At 38.1% G+C, this 18,808-nt stretch overlaps 2 protein-coding genes across 2 annotated transcripts in view; both read left to right on the top strand.

The window, feature by feature from the left end:
• The window catches only part of cntnap5a (contactin associated protein family member 5a), a 77,679-nt gene extending 61,611 nt beyond the window's left edge, over nucleotides 1-16,068 (top strand). Inside the window, exons 13-24 of the mRNA XM_057335226.1 lie at nucleotides 50-250; nucleotides 2,492-2,648; nucleotides 3,129-3,256; nucleotides 3,437-3,607; nucleotides 5,295-5,513; nucleotides 5,586-5,825; nucleotides 6,933-7,157; nucleotides 8,827-8,960; nucleotides 9,201-9,285; nucleotides 9,797-10,000; nucleotides 11,467-11,541; nucleotides 13,591-16,068. Of these exons, the coding sequence (XP_057191209.1) occupies nucleotides 50-250; nucleotides 2,492-2,648; nucleotides 3,129-3,256; nucleotides 3,437-3,607; nucleotides 5,295-5,513; nucleotides 5,586-5,825; nucleotides 6,933-7,157; nucleotides 8,827-8,960; nucleotides 9,201-9,285; nucleotides 9,797-10,000; nucleotides 11,467-11,541; nucleotides 13,591-13,787 (2,036 nt within the window). The 3' untranslated portion in view covers nucleotides 13,788-16,068. The remainder of the gene's footprint in view (nucleotides 1-49; nucleotides 251-2,491; nucleotides 2,649-3,128; nucleotides 3,257-3,436; nucleotides 3,608-5,294; nucleotides 5,514-5,585; nucleotides 5,826-6,932; nucleotides 7,158-8,826; nucleotides 8,961-9,200; nucleotides 9,286-9,796; nucleotides 10,001-11,466; nucleotides 11,542-13,590) is intronic.
• A 1,345-nt stretch (nucleotides 16,069-17,413) lies between these two features.
• LOC130555322 (uncharacterized) lies at nucleotides 17,414-18,363 on the top strand. Its single transcript, XM_057335436.1, has one exon. The coding sequence runs from the start codon at nucleotides 17,458-17,460 to the stop codon at nucleotides 18,361-18,363; it is 906 nt and encodes a 301-aa protein (XP_057191419.1). The 5' UTR covers nucleotides 17,414-17,457.
• The last annotated feature ends 445 nt before the right edge of the window (nucleotides 18,364-18,808 follow it).

Raw genomic sequence — 18,808 nt, 5'->3', positions numbered from 1 at the left:
GTTGCCTGTGAATGTTCTGGAGTGCTAAAATAATTCACCTTATTTTCAGAGAACAAAGTGTGGACAATGGTCCGTCACAACAGCTCAGACGCAGTCAGAGTACGAGGTTCGACACTGCAGAAGCCGCACGTCGCGTGGTTCAATTACAGCGCCTCATCTGATCAGCTGAAGGCATTAGTGTCCCTGTCAGAACATTGTGAGCAGAAAATCGCCTATCACTGCAGGAGATCACGACTCTTTAACCCCTGGGGTGAGTTTGTACATTCTGAACACTTGGGAACACTTAAATCAGTGATCTTTATTTGGTTTTGTTATCCATTAATGCAGAATAAACATCAGCACAATGTGTTAGATTGACTTTGTCAGCTACTTTAGTTGAGGCTAATAAACAAAATGCTTCTTCCTCATCTTTATTCATACTGAACCATAAATTGTGAAACATGAATTAGCTCAAATTAGACATGTCATTTTTGGAGAGGATCTATCATGGAGAGATTTGGGTCTGTCAAAACTGTATTATGATAAATGAAGACAGAGCAGTTTCGTTATGCAAAAGATGGAATGTTGAACTGGATAATACAGCCCTGCAAAAAGATTCATTAGCATCTCACCACAGGCATGTGAGAAGGGTCATTTTGTGTCAACGGGAAGGAAGACAGAGATGTAGCTTTTGAAAAGCTCTTTGTTTTTTGTTTTTTGTTTTTTCAGTTTTGGCAGCTATTGGAGGGAGTCAAGTGTAGGTTCCTCGGTTTATGAAAAATTGATGTAGCTCAATTCCCTGGAGGCTGATATCATGTCAGTCCAGACTATAAACACTATTATTATTCTCCACCCATTGTGTCATCAGAAATGCTTTCTTTTCTGTTCCAATAGACTTGAAAGAGAAGCATAATTAGTTTAATTGCTTTTGTGTAGCAATATTTAACGTGCACAATATTAAAACATTGCTTTGTTTACTTGCATACATACTGTATGTGAGAGATAAGCACTATTTTCTTTAAAATGACTCTGAACCGATGCGTAATATTTTTGTACTGTTTTGTAATGTCATGTTGGCGGTTTATTATTATTTTAAAAAAGAATCAAGATTTGATACCTGAAAACTGTTCTACTGATGAATCGTAGTAACTGTGGTAATGTAAAGATTTGGGGCTTCAGAACGGATTTTCAGGAGCTAATGTCATGGCTCTGCTTCCTTAGTCATGTTTTTCTTGGTCCTGTAGCAGAGCCATGACAAAGTCTTTGGTTATGTGTGGAGAGAAACATATTATTGTCCTTTTGACGATAATATGCGTTCTCTCCAGTGTCTCGTCTCTGTTCCCGCCATCTCGTTTCCTTGTTATCCTTCCCTGAGTGTTTCATTACCCACACCTGCCCTGTGACGTTATCCCTCCTTTGTCTTACCTATATATACCCTCTTGTTTCTTTGTCCTGTGCTCGTGTATTTACTTACGTTGCGTTCTGTTCTGTGTACCTCGTATGTTGTGTCGTTGTAAGTACTTTGCCTTGCCCTTGGTTTCCCCTTCTATGTTTGGTTTAAGACGTTGTGTTGCTGTTTGGTTTATTAGTTTATTTTTGCCCCCCGTGGGAAGTGTTTTGTTTTGAGTTCTTGTTTTGTTTCCGTGTTCTTTTCCTTGTTTTGTTTTGCACCCCATCGTGGGTTTTTGTTTTGTCATATTAATTAAAGTCTTTTGTTAACCCCTTCACGCCTGCCTGCAATTGGGTTCTTCTCCACGCTAGTCCGTGACAGCTAAATCCTGTTTTATGCATTTTTGCATATAGCTGTTTGACACAAAGTATACAGATTGATGTCCTTTGTCAAGTGCAGCAAAGTGTTCAATCTCTCCAGTTTGAAAATAGCAGTTAATTATCATCACATAATCTCACAGTCGTGAAATGACTTTATAAAGAAATGCAAAAATATGATAAAATTCTGAGAAGTTCAAGGTCAATGTACTTTTTGTTGTAGACTTCTTGTGATTCAAAAGCTAGAGAATGATAAAGAATGGCCATATTTTAGTCACGGTTTCTATTTTCAGTCTGGAAGTTTTCCCAGGCTAAAGTCATAATTATAGCCCAGATTAAATTCCACTTGGCATTAATATGCAGTTCATACCAGAGATTTATTGAAAGCCTTTACTATCACACTTTATCACAAGTGTTTTGATTTAGTGCTTTAAATTAAGCTGTCGATTCAAACTCTGTCAGTGCATCCTGAGCTTGAAACCGCAAACATCTCTGGCACAAATCAAAAGTATTGCTCAAGTAGCCGTTGTCAGTACAGATCAAGCAATTACTTTATTGAAAAAAATATATATTCAGTTATGCATGTCAATCAATGTGAAGCTTGTAAGCACAATGTCATTTGTTTTGTAAAGTTAATTTTAATGAGTTTACATTTGTACAGTTTCTCCACTGCATTGTTTTTATTCACAGAAAATATGCTTGGACTATAAATGAATGTGTCCGGTCTTGTCTGGTGTAATTGCAGATGGCAGCCCTTTGTCATGGTGGGTGGACCGCAGAGGAGAAAAGAGAACGTACTGGGGTGGATTCCAGCCGGGGGTGCAGCAGTGCTCTTGCGGTCTGGAGGAAAACTGTGCTGACATGAACTACTTTTGCAACTGTGATGCAGATCGAATGTCATGGTAAATAAGACAAATGCGACTTATTATGCGTTAGACTTACTCACTTTATCTTAGTCTGCAGTCTTTTTGGTATAAAAACTGTGTCTATGGGCTTGTTGGATAAAACTGGGTGCATGCGCTTTGAATTTAACTTTTTGAGTCATGTTTTGTTTCAAAGGACATGGCTGCAGACATCTTAGCCTCTGTTCAATTTCTGGCAGTGTCATTACTATTGCATCGCATTCGTACGGTCTTACTGCTACGAAGATGGACAGATAATGATGCTTCTGTCGTTACAATTGGGACAAAATATAGACAACAATGTGTGTCATACAGAAAGGCACAAAATATGTTGCAAAGTGTGCCATGGGTTTTATTCAAATCACAATGATTGTGTCAGACCGTCTGACAAGCAACAGTCATAAAGAAGCATAAAAATCATATACAGTATGTACTGTGTCTCTTGTTAAAACAGTTTGGCATGTGTGTTTTGGTTCACAGGGAGAACGACACTGGCGTTTTCTCATATAAAGAACACTTGCCGGTTCAGGAGATAGTGATTGGTGACACGTACAGACTGGGCTCCGAAGCCGTGTACGCCGTTGGACCCCTGCAGTGCTCCGGTGACAGTACGTTAACTGATCTGTTCTGCTTTTGTCATACGTGACGAAGATGGATGGTTGGAAGAGAATGACAGAGCATGGTCGAGTGTGGGAGAAAAGACACCGGGCAAATAATTCTATGTATAAACTGAATATATAATCCGTTCAGATTTATAATCAAATATGTGGTGCATATCTTCCTGTTAGAGTCCTTGTGGAACGCTGCATCATTTCATCAAGAGGCTTCATGTCTGCATTTCCCCGGCCTCCAGGCAGATCTCTCTCTCGACATTTCCTTCTACTTCAAAACAGCATCACTCTCTGGCATTTTCCTGGAGAACATGGGCGTTCAGGACTTTATCCGAGTTGAGCTGAGCTGTGAGTTACAGCACCTTTAGCACTGAACAAATGTAAGGTCCTGTGTTCTGGTGCATGAAAGCCCTTAGTTACTGAATAGAGTTAAAGTTACCCTTAAAGAAACATGGGTTACTAGGCATTCAACTTTACTTTCTAAAGTGTTCCCTTATGTTCTGTTATGCATTTCCGAAAAGTCTTTATTAGATATTATACCAAAAATAATAGAAGATTATCATTAAAAAGACGCACCATTGCCATTACTAAGAATGGGGAAAGAAGCAACGTTCAAGATGGCAGCTCTTGTGAAAAAAGTCCCGACTTCCAGTAAAAATAGCCTGTCATCAATCAATAAATACTGATTATTCTCTGGGGCGGGGCTCTACACAGATGCTTGTAAGGGATTTGCCAACCTGTGCGCATTCGCAGTAGCTTAAGTAGCTTTTGTTTTAGCTCAATGGAACAAAACTTATGGTTATGTTGGCCGGAAAATGCTATTTAACTGTGAATTTTGCCAGTGATTTCAGAATTATCTTTCCTCTCTCATTCAAGTAGATAGGACTGTGATCTTGCTTGATTGAAATAGCTGCCCGAAGGTGTTGCAAACATGGCCGCCGAGTGGCATGACTTCCTTAAAAAACAGGTCCATTAAGTCTTAAACGCAATGACGGATGTCATTTGTAGAAATAATTCCTTAAAGGCTAATGAATATCGAGAGAATATTGGTGTGATGCTTTATAGCACATTTGGAAGGTCTTCTTTCTTTTTGCATATTTATCTCAAATAATGCCTTCATCGGCTTCGATCCTATATTTCAGTTGCTGTAATGTTACATTTGTGGTCCATTAAATCTTCTACAATGTAACTATAGCAACCGCTTCGCCATTGCTGAGTTATGACCGAAAATATCGCAAAATGCTAAGTACATGAACACTTCGGTAAGTGTGATGGTGACGTTTGTTAAAATAACTTCTAACGGGACTTTTTACCCCTCAATACCCTCACTTAAGGGTTTTCATGCAACCAGGTTCTGTTTCACAAATCTAATGGCACATTAATTTAATATGACACATCAAGTATTATTTAACCACATTAGGACATTTAAAACATTTATTATATTATTAACTGCATTAAATAGACGTGAAACATGAATGTGAAACAGAAACATAAAAATGGTCAATAGTATATTACATTATATTTTATATTCTACTGTAATTGTTAGTATTAGTTTATATTTTAGTTGCCCATTTTTGGTTTTAATCACCAGTTTAGAGTGATTGTACTCATCGTAGACTCTTTAGACCCTTGAAGCTTTAAAATCCTATCGAGCAGCTCTCTCAGCAATTACCTTCTCCTTTGATGCAAGCAAATGATCTGCACGTTTAAAGCAAATGATCTACATAAGCTTTGACATCTGAGAGTGGTATTTCTGACACAGATTGTATTATCGTAATTATATTTTATATATATTTTATGTAGAGGATCTATCTAGAACACTTAACTAATTCCTTCACTTAGATACAGTAACCATTTCAGTGTGGCTTTACATCCCAAGACACACAATAGTACCACAGTCTTCTTTTTTGGTGTTGAGACCAGTCACATGGTGCTTTTTGCAAATAATGACACACCGATCACATTGGCACACTCAAATCAAAGCAGTTTTTAGGCATTAGATGTTCTAGATCATTGAAGTCCTCCTGTCCACCAGCTCCCTCAGCCGTGACCTTCTCCTTTGACGTGAGCGACGGGCCAGTGGTCCTGACTGTAAAATCTCCCGTGCCGCTGAACGACAGACAGTGGCACTGGGTCCGAGCCGAACGCAACGTGAGGGAGGCGTCCTTGCAGGTTGACCAGCTGCCCCTCCGGATCACAGAAACCCCTCCCGATGGACACCTACGCCTTCAGCTAGGCGGCCAGATGTTTGTTGGTAAAACATTTTTTTTCAACATTCACATAAAAGTAATTTGTTAGTTGCTCTTCATTCATATTCTTTGTCCAGGATGCACAGCCGCAAAACAAAGAGGTTTTCTTGGGTGCATTCGAGCATTTAATATGAACGGAGTGATGTTTGACCTGGAGGAGCGGGCCAAAGTGACTCCGGGAGTGAGTTCGGGGTGTGCGGGTCACTGTAGTAGCTCAGCTGGACTTTGCCACAATCGGGGGAAGTGCATTGAGAAGAGCAGCGGTTATGTGTGCGACTGCACAAACTCTGCCTATGGAGGACCGTCATGCACAGAAGGTAAATCCCCTTAATGTAAGCATTACATAGAAAATTACAATTTCAAGAAAAAAGCACCTAACTAGAATCTGCATAATAACTAATTGTAGCAAAAATTAATTTGAGAGGATTCAACTCTTCAGCCATAATTGGCCTTGTTTTGCAGACGGTTGCTAGGCAATACAGAACACCTCCCAGGAGCAGCATCATCATCATCTTTGTTTCAGGCATGGTGAAACCAGCATGTAACATACAACGTGAATTCATGTCGACTTGCTGACGTATATAAATTTGCATAATGTCCCATAAAAATAATTTACCCATATGTCAGTGGGCAAGTGCTGCCAGTCCCTGAATAACTCGGCTCTATCAAAGGCTCTCTGGTGCTGAATTGGAGAGCTTTGATATTGCCTGCAGGAGCACAGAAGGCACAGACGTCTCGGAGGCGTTCGTGTCGAGTGGGATTTTTCAACGTACGGAATCTAAAACAAAGCTACCTTTTACATAAGAATCCCTCGGTTCGTAAAAATCCATGCTTCCATCATGCCCCATCTACAAAGCAATATTGATCTTCTTTAATGGTACATGGCTACGTTTGTATTTTCATCTTCGTGTGGGTGGAATGTTCAAGCACTTTGTTTGAAGTCATGGAAAAAGTACATTCGGAAAACGTAAACAAACTCGGAACTTATAGTGTTGTATAAATAGCGCTGACGGTAAACAGGAAGGTAAAATGGACACATTGGCATTCATGAAGACATCAGGAAGTCAGATGTGTGTCTAACTGCTTCTTTTTAGTTTGATCTGATGAGCTCACTGAGCTGATCAAAGACGATGAGGATGAGACGAGAAAGGCTGTTCTGTTCTCTACTCGTCTGTATCTAATCAGAGCCGCCTGCCAGTGATGATGCAGACAGACTGACATCTTCTATCTATTTGGATCTTTCTGTCTGTCTCTCTAATAAGATTCTGTTCATCTTATCATCCATTCATCTACCTTTTAATGCTCTATACATGCTGCAGTAAAACATTTGCACCTTCTTGAATTTTTATTAGAACCCACATAAAAGTAAGAAATAAAATAGACATACTAAACCCAAATTCCGCTTTGTCTCTTTGTGTCCACAGAGGTGTCCATGTCCTTTGAAAAAGGTGCGTCGGTCACTTACACGTTTCAGGAGCCGTTCTCCGTCATGCAGAACAGGACGCCTGCCGTGTTGTCTGGTTCCTCTCAGTACAGCATGTCCAGAGAAACCATGGCACTCCGTTTCCAAACCACTCATAGTCCTGCCATGTTGCTGACGGTCAACACGCTCAGCCAGCAGTATGTGGCAGTCATCTTAGCAAAGAATGGTGAGACAACTGTGCAAACAATTTCAAAGCTGGTGGGATAACACAGGCTCAAGAAGAGTTTATATGCCTATAATAGGTGTTCAATTACATCCTCGTGTCTCTTAATATCAATCATGAATGTTGTACTGCAAGATGGGGGACAGTTATAGCTTTGTGTGTTCTCTCCCACTGTCTCTCTACCCCTCTCTCTCTCTCTTTCTCTCTCTCTCTCTCTCTCTCTCTCTCTCTCTCTCTCTCTCTCTCTCTCTCTCTCTCTTCTCTATTTTTATACAATCACTTTTATACCAAGCAAAATTGGAACCAAAATTGGCAGACAAATAATCAAGATCTTTTCACAGAACAAGTGTATTTTAACTTATGCAGTGGGTATTCTTTTTTTAATGAATTTATAAAGTACATACTTTTTCAGGGGGTTACTAGAATACTTTGTTTCTGAATAGGTTCTCAATGCGGATTTATATCATACAAAACACTTACATAACTGTACTACCACCTTCCTTTTAGTGTTAAATCTAATCAAATGGTGCTTATATTGGGAAGAAAGTGTGAACTGCAGAATTTGGCATACAATGCAAGTCAGGGGGTGTCTGAGATATAACTGTACCAACAATTTCAGCGTTAACCTGTGCCTTAGTTCAGAGTTCTTCAGTCCCCCGGATCCTGGACAATATGTGCGTGGGAGATACGAATAAATGTGTTTCGACATAATCAATACAGAGCAAAAGGGCCATAGGCTGCAAAGAAATTAATGTTCATGAATCTTTTTTTAAGCCTAGTATATACAGGTGCTGGTCATATAATTAGAATATCATCAAAAAGTTGATTTATTTCACTAATTCCATTCAAAAAGTGAAACTTGTATATTATATTCATTCATTACAGACAGACTGATATATTTCAAATGTTTATTTCTTTTAATTTGATGATTATAACTGACAGCTAATGAAAATCCCAAATATGATATGGCAGACCCAACAATGCAGAAGAGCTGAAGGCCACTATCAGAGCAACCTGGCCTCTCATAACACCTGAGCAGTGCCACAGACTGATCGACTCCATGCCACGCCGCATTGCTGCAGTAATTCAGGCAAAAGGAGCCCCAACTAAGTATTGAGTAGTGTACATGCGCATACTTTTCATGTTCATACTTTTCAGTTGGCCAAGATTTCTAAAAATCCTTTCTTTGTATTGGTCTTAAGTAATATTGTAATTTTCTGAGATGCTGAATTTGGGATTTTCATTAGTTGTCAGTTATAATCATCAAATTAAAAGAAATAAACATTTGAAATATATCAGTCTGTGTGTAATGAATGAATATGATATACAAGTTTCACTTTTTGAATGGAATTAGTGAAATAAATCAACTTTTTGATGATATTCTAATTATATGACCAGCACCTGTATATATGCTTTGTCTCATAGACCTATGCAAAACTTTCATTTGGAGCTCTAGAGTCCATATGCAGAGATTTCAAAATTGGAAGCTACATAAATTCACAGTGACGGGAGTTACATGCTTTTAAAGTTTGCTTGACCAGTATACCAAATAGATAATAAAATTGATTTCGTAATGATTTACGGCGCGCTCACAACAAAATTATTCATCGCTGACCAGAGCTGTAAGTAACTAATGCCAAGTATGCTAAATATATCGATCTTATTAACACAGGGAGTTTGCAGATTTGGTATCGACTGCATAAAGAGTTGAGCCCAGATGTCTTCAGCCCCATGCGGAGCAGCCTGGCAGATGGACGACTACACAGAGTTCATATCCAGCGGGAGGGAAAGGATGTGTTTGTTCAGGTGTGATATTTCATTGCATACGTGAAACACACTATAGTTGCAAATTAACACATGTAGGAAAAAAGACTGGAAATGTATTTGCTTTGTTTAAAAATATGAAAGCACTATATGTGATATATATAGTATTTTAACTATGTGTCACTTAACCTAAAGCTAGTAAATTAATGATTATATTTTGTGACATTTCAATATAGAGAATTGCTTGATTTATTTTTGTTCATATACTCATTATTTGCTCAGGTTGACCGTGAAAATAAGAAGTATGTCCTTTCACATGAGGCAGCCTTTAACTCTATGAAGTCACTGACCCTGGGAAAAGTGACAGGTAATGAATTGATGTTATTTGATAAGAAACTGATTAATCTGTTGGGGAAAAAAACATTAAAAGCATTTTTGTGACATTTTTATATGCTGTTTATGATGGTTGCACACTAAAATCAAACCCAGTTAAACATCAAATGTTCTTGTACATCAGCCTTACCTGAAGTTCTCCCACTAAACAATCCCGTGACTTTTCATTGCCTCTTGTGATGGTTGACGGGTTTCAAAATACCCCTTTTCTGACTTTAGCCAAGGGTGATTCAACAAAGAAGGCTGTTTGCAGTTTGAAGCCTTTTATCTTTTATTCAGTGGCTCAAGGTGTCTGGCAAACATGAAGCTATATTAACCATGAATGAGCGGCTGTGGGTAAAATATCCAGGGATTTGGAAAAAGTGTAGTTTCATGGATTCTTGTCCCTTTGTAATTATGTAATTTATGACCATAAATATTTTTGATATTCAACAAACAATGTGTGAAATATGTTCATTATGTTCTTTTTCCATTTTTCTAAACAGGAAGTGATGTCGTGGATGATGACGTAGCTCATGCTGGAAGTAAAGGTTTCATTGGCTGCTTCTCATCTGTCCAGTACAACCAAGTTGCTCCACTTAAGGCAGCGCTATTGAACCGAGGTAGCTCATTGGTTAGCATACGAGGACGTCTGCTCGAGTCAAATTGTGGAGCATTAGCTGACCTTTCCACTTCTGTGTCTCGCTTAGGTAAGTACTTACACAATGATTTGAAGACAGAATGATTATTTTTTATACAGTACCTCAGACTTTATTTTTACTTAAGCATATGACCTGATAGCACACTACATCTGGCAGACGTCTATTTGACGCTGCATTTATATCTGCAAGACATCTGCAATACATAGTTTGTTCATCTGCAATACGTCTCGGAGACGTCTGCTGTCAGATGTCATATAGACATCTAGAAGACGTCTGTAAGATGTTTATGATTTAGAATGGATGTAAAACTGCTCTTTCTAAGATCTTTAGCAGACGTCTTACAGACGTACCTGTGCTTGCTGCAATATGTATAGCACGCATGCTGTTTTTATGTAAATAAGATAAGTCTGTTAGGAAAATGTTCATCACCACAATAAAAAGGTGCTGCGAAACCACAGTGCAAATTCATACCATAATTTACATTTACTGTAGTTACAAAAGTAGCTTGAATACATAAATGTAACTTCCTCATATGGTCACAAAATGCTAAATGGTTTTTAAATAAAAACTATGACAATAAATTATGAATCACTTGGACATTTATAAGGTGAACGCAAAAATCATGTTCTAGTGTTACCATTGTTGTATATGAATATATGCCACAATTTAGTCAAAATTCAATGTGCCCGTATTAAACAAAAGCGTCACTATCAGAGTAAAGGTCTTTGCACATACAGTCCGAAATTTGTGTCCGAAATTTTCGCACGTTAAAAAATAAATACGACCTCACGTTGTGTCAATCACATTTACACACGCCTCCGATATTTTCATCTGTCATAAAAACATTCAGACCAGGTTCGTTTTTCTGCGTTTTTCGCATCCGTAGCAAGCATTTTGAGAGGTGTTTTGACAATTTAGAGACACCGAACAAGCGAGCGCCAAAATCCAGGATGGCGTCCACTTTGTCTCGCAGCACCAAGTACGTAGCCTACTGTATGATAGACAAAGTGCGGATTACTAAATGGCAGATGATTGCGGAACAGCTTGATAACAGGATTGCATGTGCTGATTTTCTAGCCACGGTGCCAAATGCAAGAAGACCATACCTCAACATTTACTTTACCAAATTCCGGGAGACCCGCAGGGTTTCAAGTTTAGTTCGATTTATTTATGCTATGATCATCTGTGTCTCCATCTTCACTGAGCTTTCCTATATTGGTCCACAAAAGGTGAAGTTGATTGTTTTTTTCTTGTCACATGACTTGTGGTGCACCTGCGTCATTCTTGAAAGTTGAAATATTTTCATCTCAATGTGGCGGCAACGCGCTTAGAAAAATATCAACCAGGACCGCGTTGCTCCCAATTTGAGCATGGTTGCCGCATGTCTACATTTAAAATAATGATTTTGCGCACACAGAAGACGCGAAATGTGAAAGGCCCCCTAATCCTGTAACTCTTTATAATGTACAATAAACAGAACATCAGTGATGTCTTTTTGTGTGATGCATCTGTAGATCATGGCAAAGAGGTGGGCAAAGATAATGAACGTCACGGAGACGATGGCCAGCCTGATTCAGCTGTAATTGGAGGTTTGTTTTACCACCTCATCCTGCTTCAGTGTTTCATTTGTAACAGTCAGTGAAGTATGAAATGAGCTCTCACTATCACACATATTGTTTATGTTCATCTTTTCTCTTTGCGCTTTCTTTTTCAGAAATGTACCACGACTTTGTAACGGTAATTTGTTGTGTGCTGTAACTTATGGCAATAAAATCTCCATTGGAACTGTCATAAAGAATTGTTCACATTTAGTTGACGGCATACATTTTCCATTAGAGGAAAAAGGGGATTTGTTGGAAGTTTTGTGAGACTGAATTCATTGCTCCTAATTTCTATACGGGAATCTTTGGGTTTCATCTACAGTAGTAAGAGCTGCATTTGATGTTTTATAGAAAGGGTTTGTCTAGCTCAAATGGAAAGCATTACACTAACAAAACCAATCATATGGGTTTGATTCCCAAAGGAACGCGACATGAATGTGTAGGACTTTGAATGCACTAAGTCACTTTGAATAAAAATATCTGCCAGAGTCATTGGCAGTGTAATGACTAGAGCCTGTGCAAGCAGTTGACACAGAAATGTGTTTTCCATTATACCAAGGCCCATTAAACAACATGACCTGGTGGTTGTTGTGATGTGATCCACAAAGGAGAACTGCTCTTTTAAGATAACACACAGCTGGAGGCATCTACTGTGTGGAGATTTGATGAGGGTGAGGTTCTGGATGGCATGAAGATGAGTTTCATCTTGTCAAGACTGAGCTTGAGGTGATGGCTGGACATCCACACATCCAAAAAGTGCACATGTAGAAAGAGGACATTAAATGTACAGTTGAGTGACTTTATCGCGGTGATAACAGAAGCCATGTGATGGGATGCCTGTTGCTTGGGGCAGTCAAGTGGAAATGGTGCCTGATGGATAAGAGTGCAGTAATGGTGAACATTTCCAACTGATTTGACCTATTATCTAGACAGGAATGTAAACCAATAGATCAAAATCACAGCTCTGCCAGCTTGAAGATCACAATGCTTGGAGAATATAGTACAGTATACGTATTGACAGTAAGGAAAGAGAGATGATCTGAAGAGTTTTCTCACAAAAACTGCACTCAGTGGTTTTTGGCGAGTGCTTGGAGGTTTATTCTCAAACAAGGTTAGCAGTAGAGTGGAAGATGTGACCGGGCGTGGGTGTTGGAGACTGAATTGTGGATGATGGCCACTTTACTTTCGGAAAGGGTCATGAAGTCCTCGCCAAAGAGGATTAACTGGGAGAGGATGGAAAAGGAGATTTGGAGAATAAATATGAGTGTTAGAGGAATAGTTCACTCGAAACTACAAACTATGTCATTATTTATCCCACCTTATGTTGCTTCAGACCCATAAGACTTGTTATGAGGACACAAAAGCGTTTTTTAAGAGTATCCCACATATATTTTCCATATAGAACAAAAAATAAAGGACTGTGGCTCCAAATTATTAAATAAAGGTCTAGGGCTCCAAAATATAATCCTCAAATAAATGTGGTTCATATGAGTCATAGCTTTATTTGAGGAAGAGACCAAGCCATCTTATTACCTCAGAAGACTTAAAGGAACACTTCATTTGATCACCCTCAAGTTGTTCCAAATCTGTATAAATTTCTTTGTTCTGATGAACACAGAGAAAGATATTTGGAAGAATGCTTGAAACCAAACAGTTCTTGGCCACCATTGACTTCTTTCATAGTAGGAAAAATTGCTTAATTAATTTCCTTGATCTGTTGAACACAAAAGAAGAGTTTGGTTACAAACATTCGTCCAAACATATTTCTCTGTGTTCATCAGAACAAAGAAATTTGTACAGATTTGGAACAACACGAAGGCGAGTAAATGATGACAGAAGTTTGATTTTTGGGTGAACTGTCCCTTTAAAAATATATCACATTAGTGATATGGATACCTTATACAGTTCACTTTTTGTGTTCTGCAGAAAAAGTCAAATGGGTTTCCAACAGTAGTATGAATGATAACAGAATTTTAATTTTGTGCGAACTGTACCTTTAAATAAACCCATAATCTTGAAGCCCTTTCTGATTCACAGGTGTGGTTACGGCTGCGGTCTTCAGTACATTTTGTGTGCTGGCAGTGATGACACGTTTCCTATACCAGCACCGACAAGCTCAAAGAGCTGCACGCCTCCAGGAGAAGGAGCACCAACGTAGCCTTGAAGCCGCTTACCGGGCAGAGTTTCACCTCCACAACCCTATAAGAGACAGCATGCAGGAATATTACATCTGACAGACACTGGCAGTAATAGTCCTTGTAGTTTTCAGTTCGAAATCCAGTTCCTCCTGTATCTCCTTCAGCAAACATGTTATGAGGCCCTTTTATATCCAGAATGGTTCATACTATAAGTTGGAGGTTTCCTCGCTTTGGGATCGTCAGAATCCCCTGATCAATGTAAGTAGTACTGTAGTCTGTAGTTTTCACAGTGCTTACCCACAAGTGTTGGAATAACTAACGTTAGGTTATTTCTGGGATGTGAGTGGTGTGTTAGGAGGTGTTTTTATTAAAATGAATAATATGTCCTCTGGGTAGATGCTGGAATGAAGGAACAGGCTCAATGGGCTTTAGTGCATGTTCATTCATGTTAACTCCTGGATTGAGATCTGTCGTTCTGCAACAACATGTATTTCAAGCATGTGAACCTTCCTAGTTTGCCAGAAACACATAAGGTGGCAAAATTGTTGCAGGAAGGTTTCCAAACCCATTTTTGGAACACTAGATCATAATTCTGCATTACTCAATGTAAACTATACAGTAAACATGACTGACGATTTAAAATATAAGAGTAACACAATACAAATCATTCTTTAATTCTTATGAAGAAGCTGCTAACAGAAGCTTAATTCATTTAGTAAAGATTCCAAATGTGCAGAAATATTGTTGTTGAACATGATGTAACAATACCTGTATGTGTTATAATGTGAAATATCTGCCATAGTGAACAAATCTTGAATTGTTCTTTGAATCTAAATACAAATATTTAGCGTTTTGTCCCAAACAAAGATTATTTATTGATAAATGTAACCATTTACGTCTCAAAGTCAGCATGTAAGCTGTAAAAGTATAAATTCTATAAAAACTATTCATAAAAAGTCGAACACTTGCTGTTTGGTAAAGTCTTAACAGTTAATCCGGTATAAAAAGTTAAATTATTCTAGCTAACTGAATGTGTTTCTCTAGTACTTGCTCTGATTTACTGGTTTATAGAGTGAATTACAGTCGGATTAGAATCGTGACAAAACTGGCAGGGATGCCACTCGCCCATCAGTCATCACCTGCAAACAACAAATTAGGAAAACAATTTGCACTTGAAACAGCATGTGATGAGATTAAATATAGTAATACTTCACACCTTCGTCGCCTTGGAACTATAAGGTTCTATGTGAGATTTTTGTGAAAACTAAGTTATTCACATTCGTATTCTGTTTCAATTTACCCCTCGTTCACATTACAAGTGACATGATACCATTCATTTCAATGGAGAGCTGGCGACTTCCGGCGACACGACAGTAGCATCCCTTGGCGACCGGATGGGGCGTGTCTAGCGCTGCGACAAAGTTGAGAAATCTTCAACTTCATGCAAATGAGAGCGACTTTCAGGAGCGACAGCCAATAGGAATATGGTAGAGCTAACGTGATCAGTGGATGTCGTCATTCAGGCACGCCCACTAGCGACCTAACCGCCAACCCCTGGCGACTTGCAGCGACAAAGTCGCTTATAATCTGAACGCAGCATCATTCATATTGTGATGTTTTATTCTGTACGTTTCTTTGAAGATCTTGTCTTAAAACTGCTCAGAATGCCAATAGAACCTTCTAATTCCAAGGCGACACCTTGTTATAAAATGACATAAAATGTAATTAAAGGTTGTCACAGAATACATTTTAAAGACATTATCACAGATCTGTCTCGCCTGACCATCCATGACACAAAATGATACCAGCTGTAAACAAATCTGTCACCTACTCTCTCCACCATCCCTTTTCAACACTTTGAAGATGAACACAATACCTTTAACAGAGAAGCATGTACAGTTGACAAGAATAACTTTATTTGACAATTTGTAATGACCTGGATAACTGAAAATCTGCACAGACAGTTTTGAAGTATATTTTAACTGTAGCAGTTAGTACTCAAGTTTTTGCCAATACAAAAATCAGTATTCATTCTGATGCTCCCTTTTTTATATTTGTGGTTGTTAAAACTAAACCCCATCTATGAAAGTCTTTCATATTTGATTGTAATCAAAATTAACACAACCATGCAAATATGCTAAGGTAAAGTTTTGGGGGGATTTTTGTTTTAAATAATACTTCACTCTTTCTCCCAAAAAGGTAGTTGTCTCTTCTAGGACTGGACTGACAGATCTTTCTCTTTCTCTTTGGAAACTGAAGTGTCCTTTGTAATATTTACTCTTAAACTATTTTGTACCTCTATTGATATGAATTATTTTAGGGGCTGTTTTGTATGAATGTAAATGTACAGATATATTGTAAATATGTGTTTAATAAAAAAGACACTTTTTTATCGATGTGCCAAATTTTTGTGAATGTACCAAACTTCATTGACTCTGCAATTTGCATCCAACCCTATTAAGGTTTTGGGTCTATTTTTCAACAGATTTCTGATTTCACTGTACAGTTACAGAATTCATTGCAGTGTTAAAGTCCCTGTGAATCAGGAATCGCAATAGATGTAAGTATTGTGTAGAGAAAAATAGAGGGTGGCTTGTTTTTAATTGTGTGTAGAAAAGTAGGAGATTCATTCAGAAATGACTGGGGGACATACACAGTGTTGGGTGTAACTAGTTACTAAGTAATTAGTTACTGTAATTTAATTACTTTTCACTTGAAGTAAGGGATTACTCTTATTTTTTTGTAATTTAATTAGTTACTTTTGATGTAATTAAACTAAATAATTTGTGTAATATATGTGTGTGCAATAGTGGAATTAACATCAAAATTCAAAGTCTAACTTTAAAATGAATGCTTTAATGTATAATTCTCACATTTGTAATACTTTGGTCAGTAAATAAGAGTACTTTATGTAGTTTATATTATTTATTTGAATGAATTAAAAGAGCCATTTCATTTCTATCCTTGAATCACTTAACTAATCAAGGTTGATGTAGGATATAGAAAGTAATTAGTAACTAAATACTTTTTGGAGAGAGTAATTTGTACAGTAATCTAATTACACTTTTGAATATGTAATTAGTAACTAATTAATTACTTTTTCAGAGTAATTTACCCAACACTGGACATACAGTACATGAAATCTAATCTGACTGTTCAAACTCAGACATTCATATTCATGGAAATTCATTCAAAACACCTCAAAAGGTTAAGACCACAAGTAACTAAATGGATCTGAGTTTGACAGGTCAAAAAATGAAATGTATTATTTCTCTTCCTCATGGCTTCATAGAGCTCTTTTGTGTGTTTGCTGTGTAGTTGTTAAAAGTCAAAAAATCCTACCAACTATTATTATCTTATTTATCTAGTTCGTACTCTATTGTGATAGTAAGAACAGTACAGATTAAACACTACTTAAGACATGCACACTTAACATCAATCACAAACTCACGTGTTTATAGGTTAACATATTACACATCAGATGCACTCTTGGTATTTGTGGAGCATAATGATACTTGGTACAAATGGTTCTGCATCATGCTTTTTAAATCCAGGTGAGAATGGGTGTGATTTGTTTACATTTGCATTTAGCAATTTGCAGACACTTATATCCAAAGCGATTTACAAATGAGGAAAAGTTTATAGTATGGTTGGCTATCAAGGCACATTTACATCACGGGAATAATATAATCCTGGATGTATCAGGGAAAGCAGGACATTTGCAAGACTCAGCAGACGGTGAAGATCCAACAAAAAGGCAGCAATCATGGAACCATGGCTTTTCGTCGCAATTTGTGGCCCGTTCTGCTTTGCAGCCACTGTTGTCAACATTTTCTTCTTGGTTTGGCTCATACAACCGGCCGAAGGAGTGACAGTGCGCTATCCGATGCGCTTCTTGTTAATTACCATGCTGTGCAATTCAGCCGTTCTGCAATTTGTCATTGCAGTGGTGATAATAACTGTTTTTGTTAAGCCACCTAGTTGGCTTCATACAGTAAGCAGAGTTGTGATTTATCAAGCGTTTACCGGCAACTTTTCGTGTAACAGTTGGATCAGCATTTTCTACCACATGTCGATCGTTCCGCACAAGCGTGACATCTTCGTATGGATTAAAAGGAACATTACCATAATAATATATATTGGCTTCATTTCTACTCAGGTACTTCTTTTAATTTCTCTTTCAATGGGAACAATAACATTCATGCAGAGTGCATCAACGACGATCAGTTCAACTGCGAATCACAACACGACACTGACCGCAGATAAAGGACTTACTATGTTTAAGTTGTCAAATATGTTGTTTGTCTTATATTGCACCTGTCCACTCATCACACTGTCTATCTCTTGGGGTAAAACCTTTGTTTATCTCCGTGGACATTTGAAGCAAATGGGACAGAATGAATCTTTTTCCCCTTCCCAACAGAAGAGCCAGATGAGAGTCACGGTCATAGGAATGATCCAGGCTGCCGTCTTCCTCCCCAGCAGCCTTTGGACCGTAGTCGCTGCGTTTCTCTATGCATTTAACCTTCATGAAGTAGTGGATCCCAATAGATACATCACCATATCCATCTGCGCTGTGTCCAACTTAGGCAATCTACTTTGTTTTGGATTTTCTCAGTCTGTGTTTCGTGTTAGAATTTTAGGCCTGTTGAATAAAAAAGAGGATTCGTGAGTACGGGAGGTTTTGAATGTAAACAAAACAAATACCTCTTTTTAGAATTATTGCCATGTTTTAGACAGCCATAAAGAATGTGAAATGACCATTTTAACCATTTTGCCTTTATATTAGTCTTCAGCATAAACGCAATCATTTTGTCAGTTCATTGCTTTAGAACCATTATTGGCTTTTCATAGGAGGTTTGTTAAATCCCCCTGCGCATTTTTTTCTTCATTGTGTGAGGGTGGTTCATGAGACCAGTGTAAATCTGCAGCCCTTTTATTTGCATATGCACAATCTCTTTTATGGCACATTAACAGTGTAGCAACATAGCAGCCATTGAATTCATTGTAGCCTCTAGATTTGATGGAAATCATCTACAGTCAAATCCATGCCTGCACTTCAAAAGGGAGAGGTCTTGAATATTTGCATTGACTAAACCTACTTTATCCCCTAGTAC

The sequence above is a fragment of the Triplophysa rosa genome, linkage group LG6 (assembly GCF_024868665.1).
Source record: "Triplophysa rosa linkage group LG6, Trosa_1v2, whole genome shotgun sequence".
NCBI lineage: Eukaryota > Metazoa > Chordata > Actinopteri > Cypriniformes > Nemacheilidae > Triplophysa > Triplophysa rosa.
This window is presented reverse-complemented; position numbering and strand designations above follow the sequence as displayed.

Excerpts from the sequence above, each read along its gene's own strand:
- LOC130555322 (XM_057335436.1), top strand. The coding sequence starts at position 17,458 with ATGGAACCATGGCTTTTCGTCGCAATTTGTGGCCCGTTCTGCTTTGCA.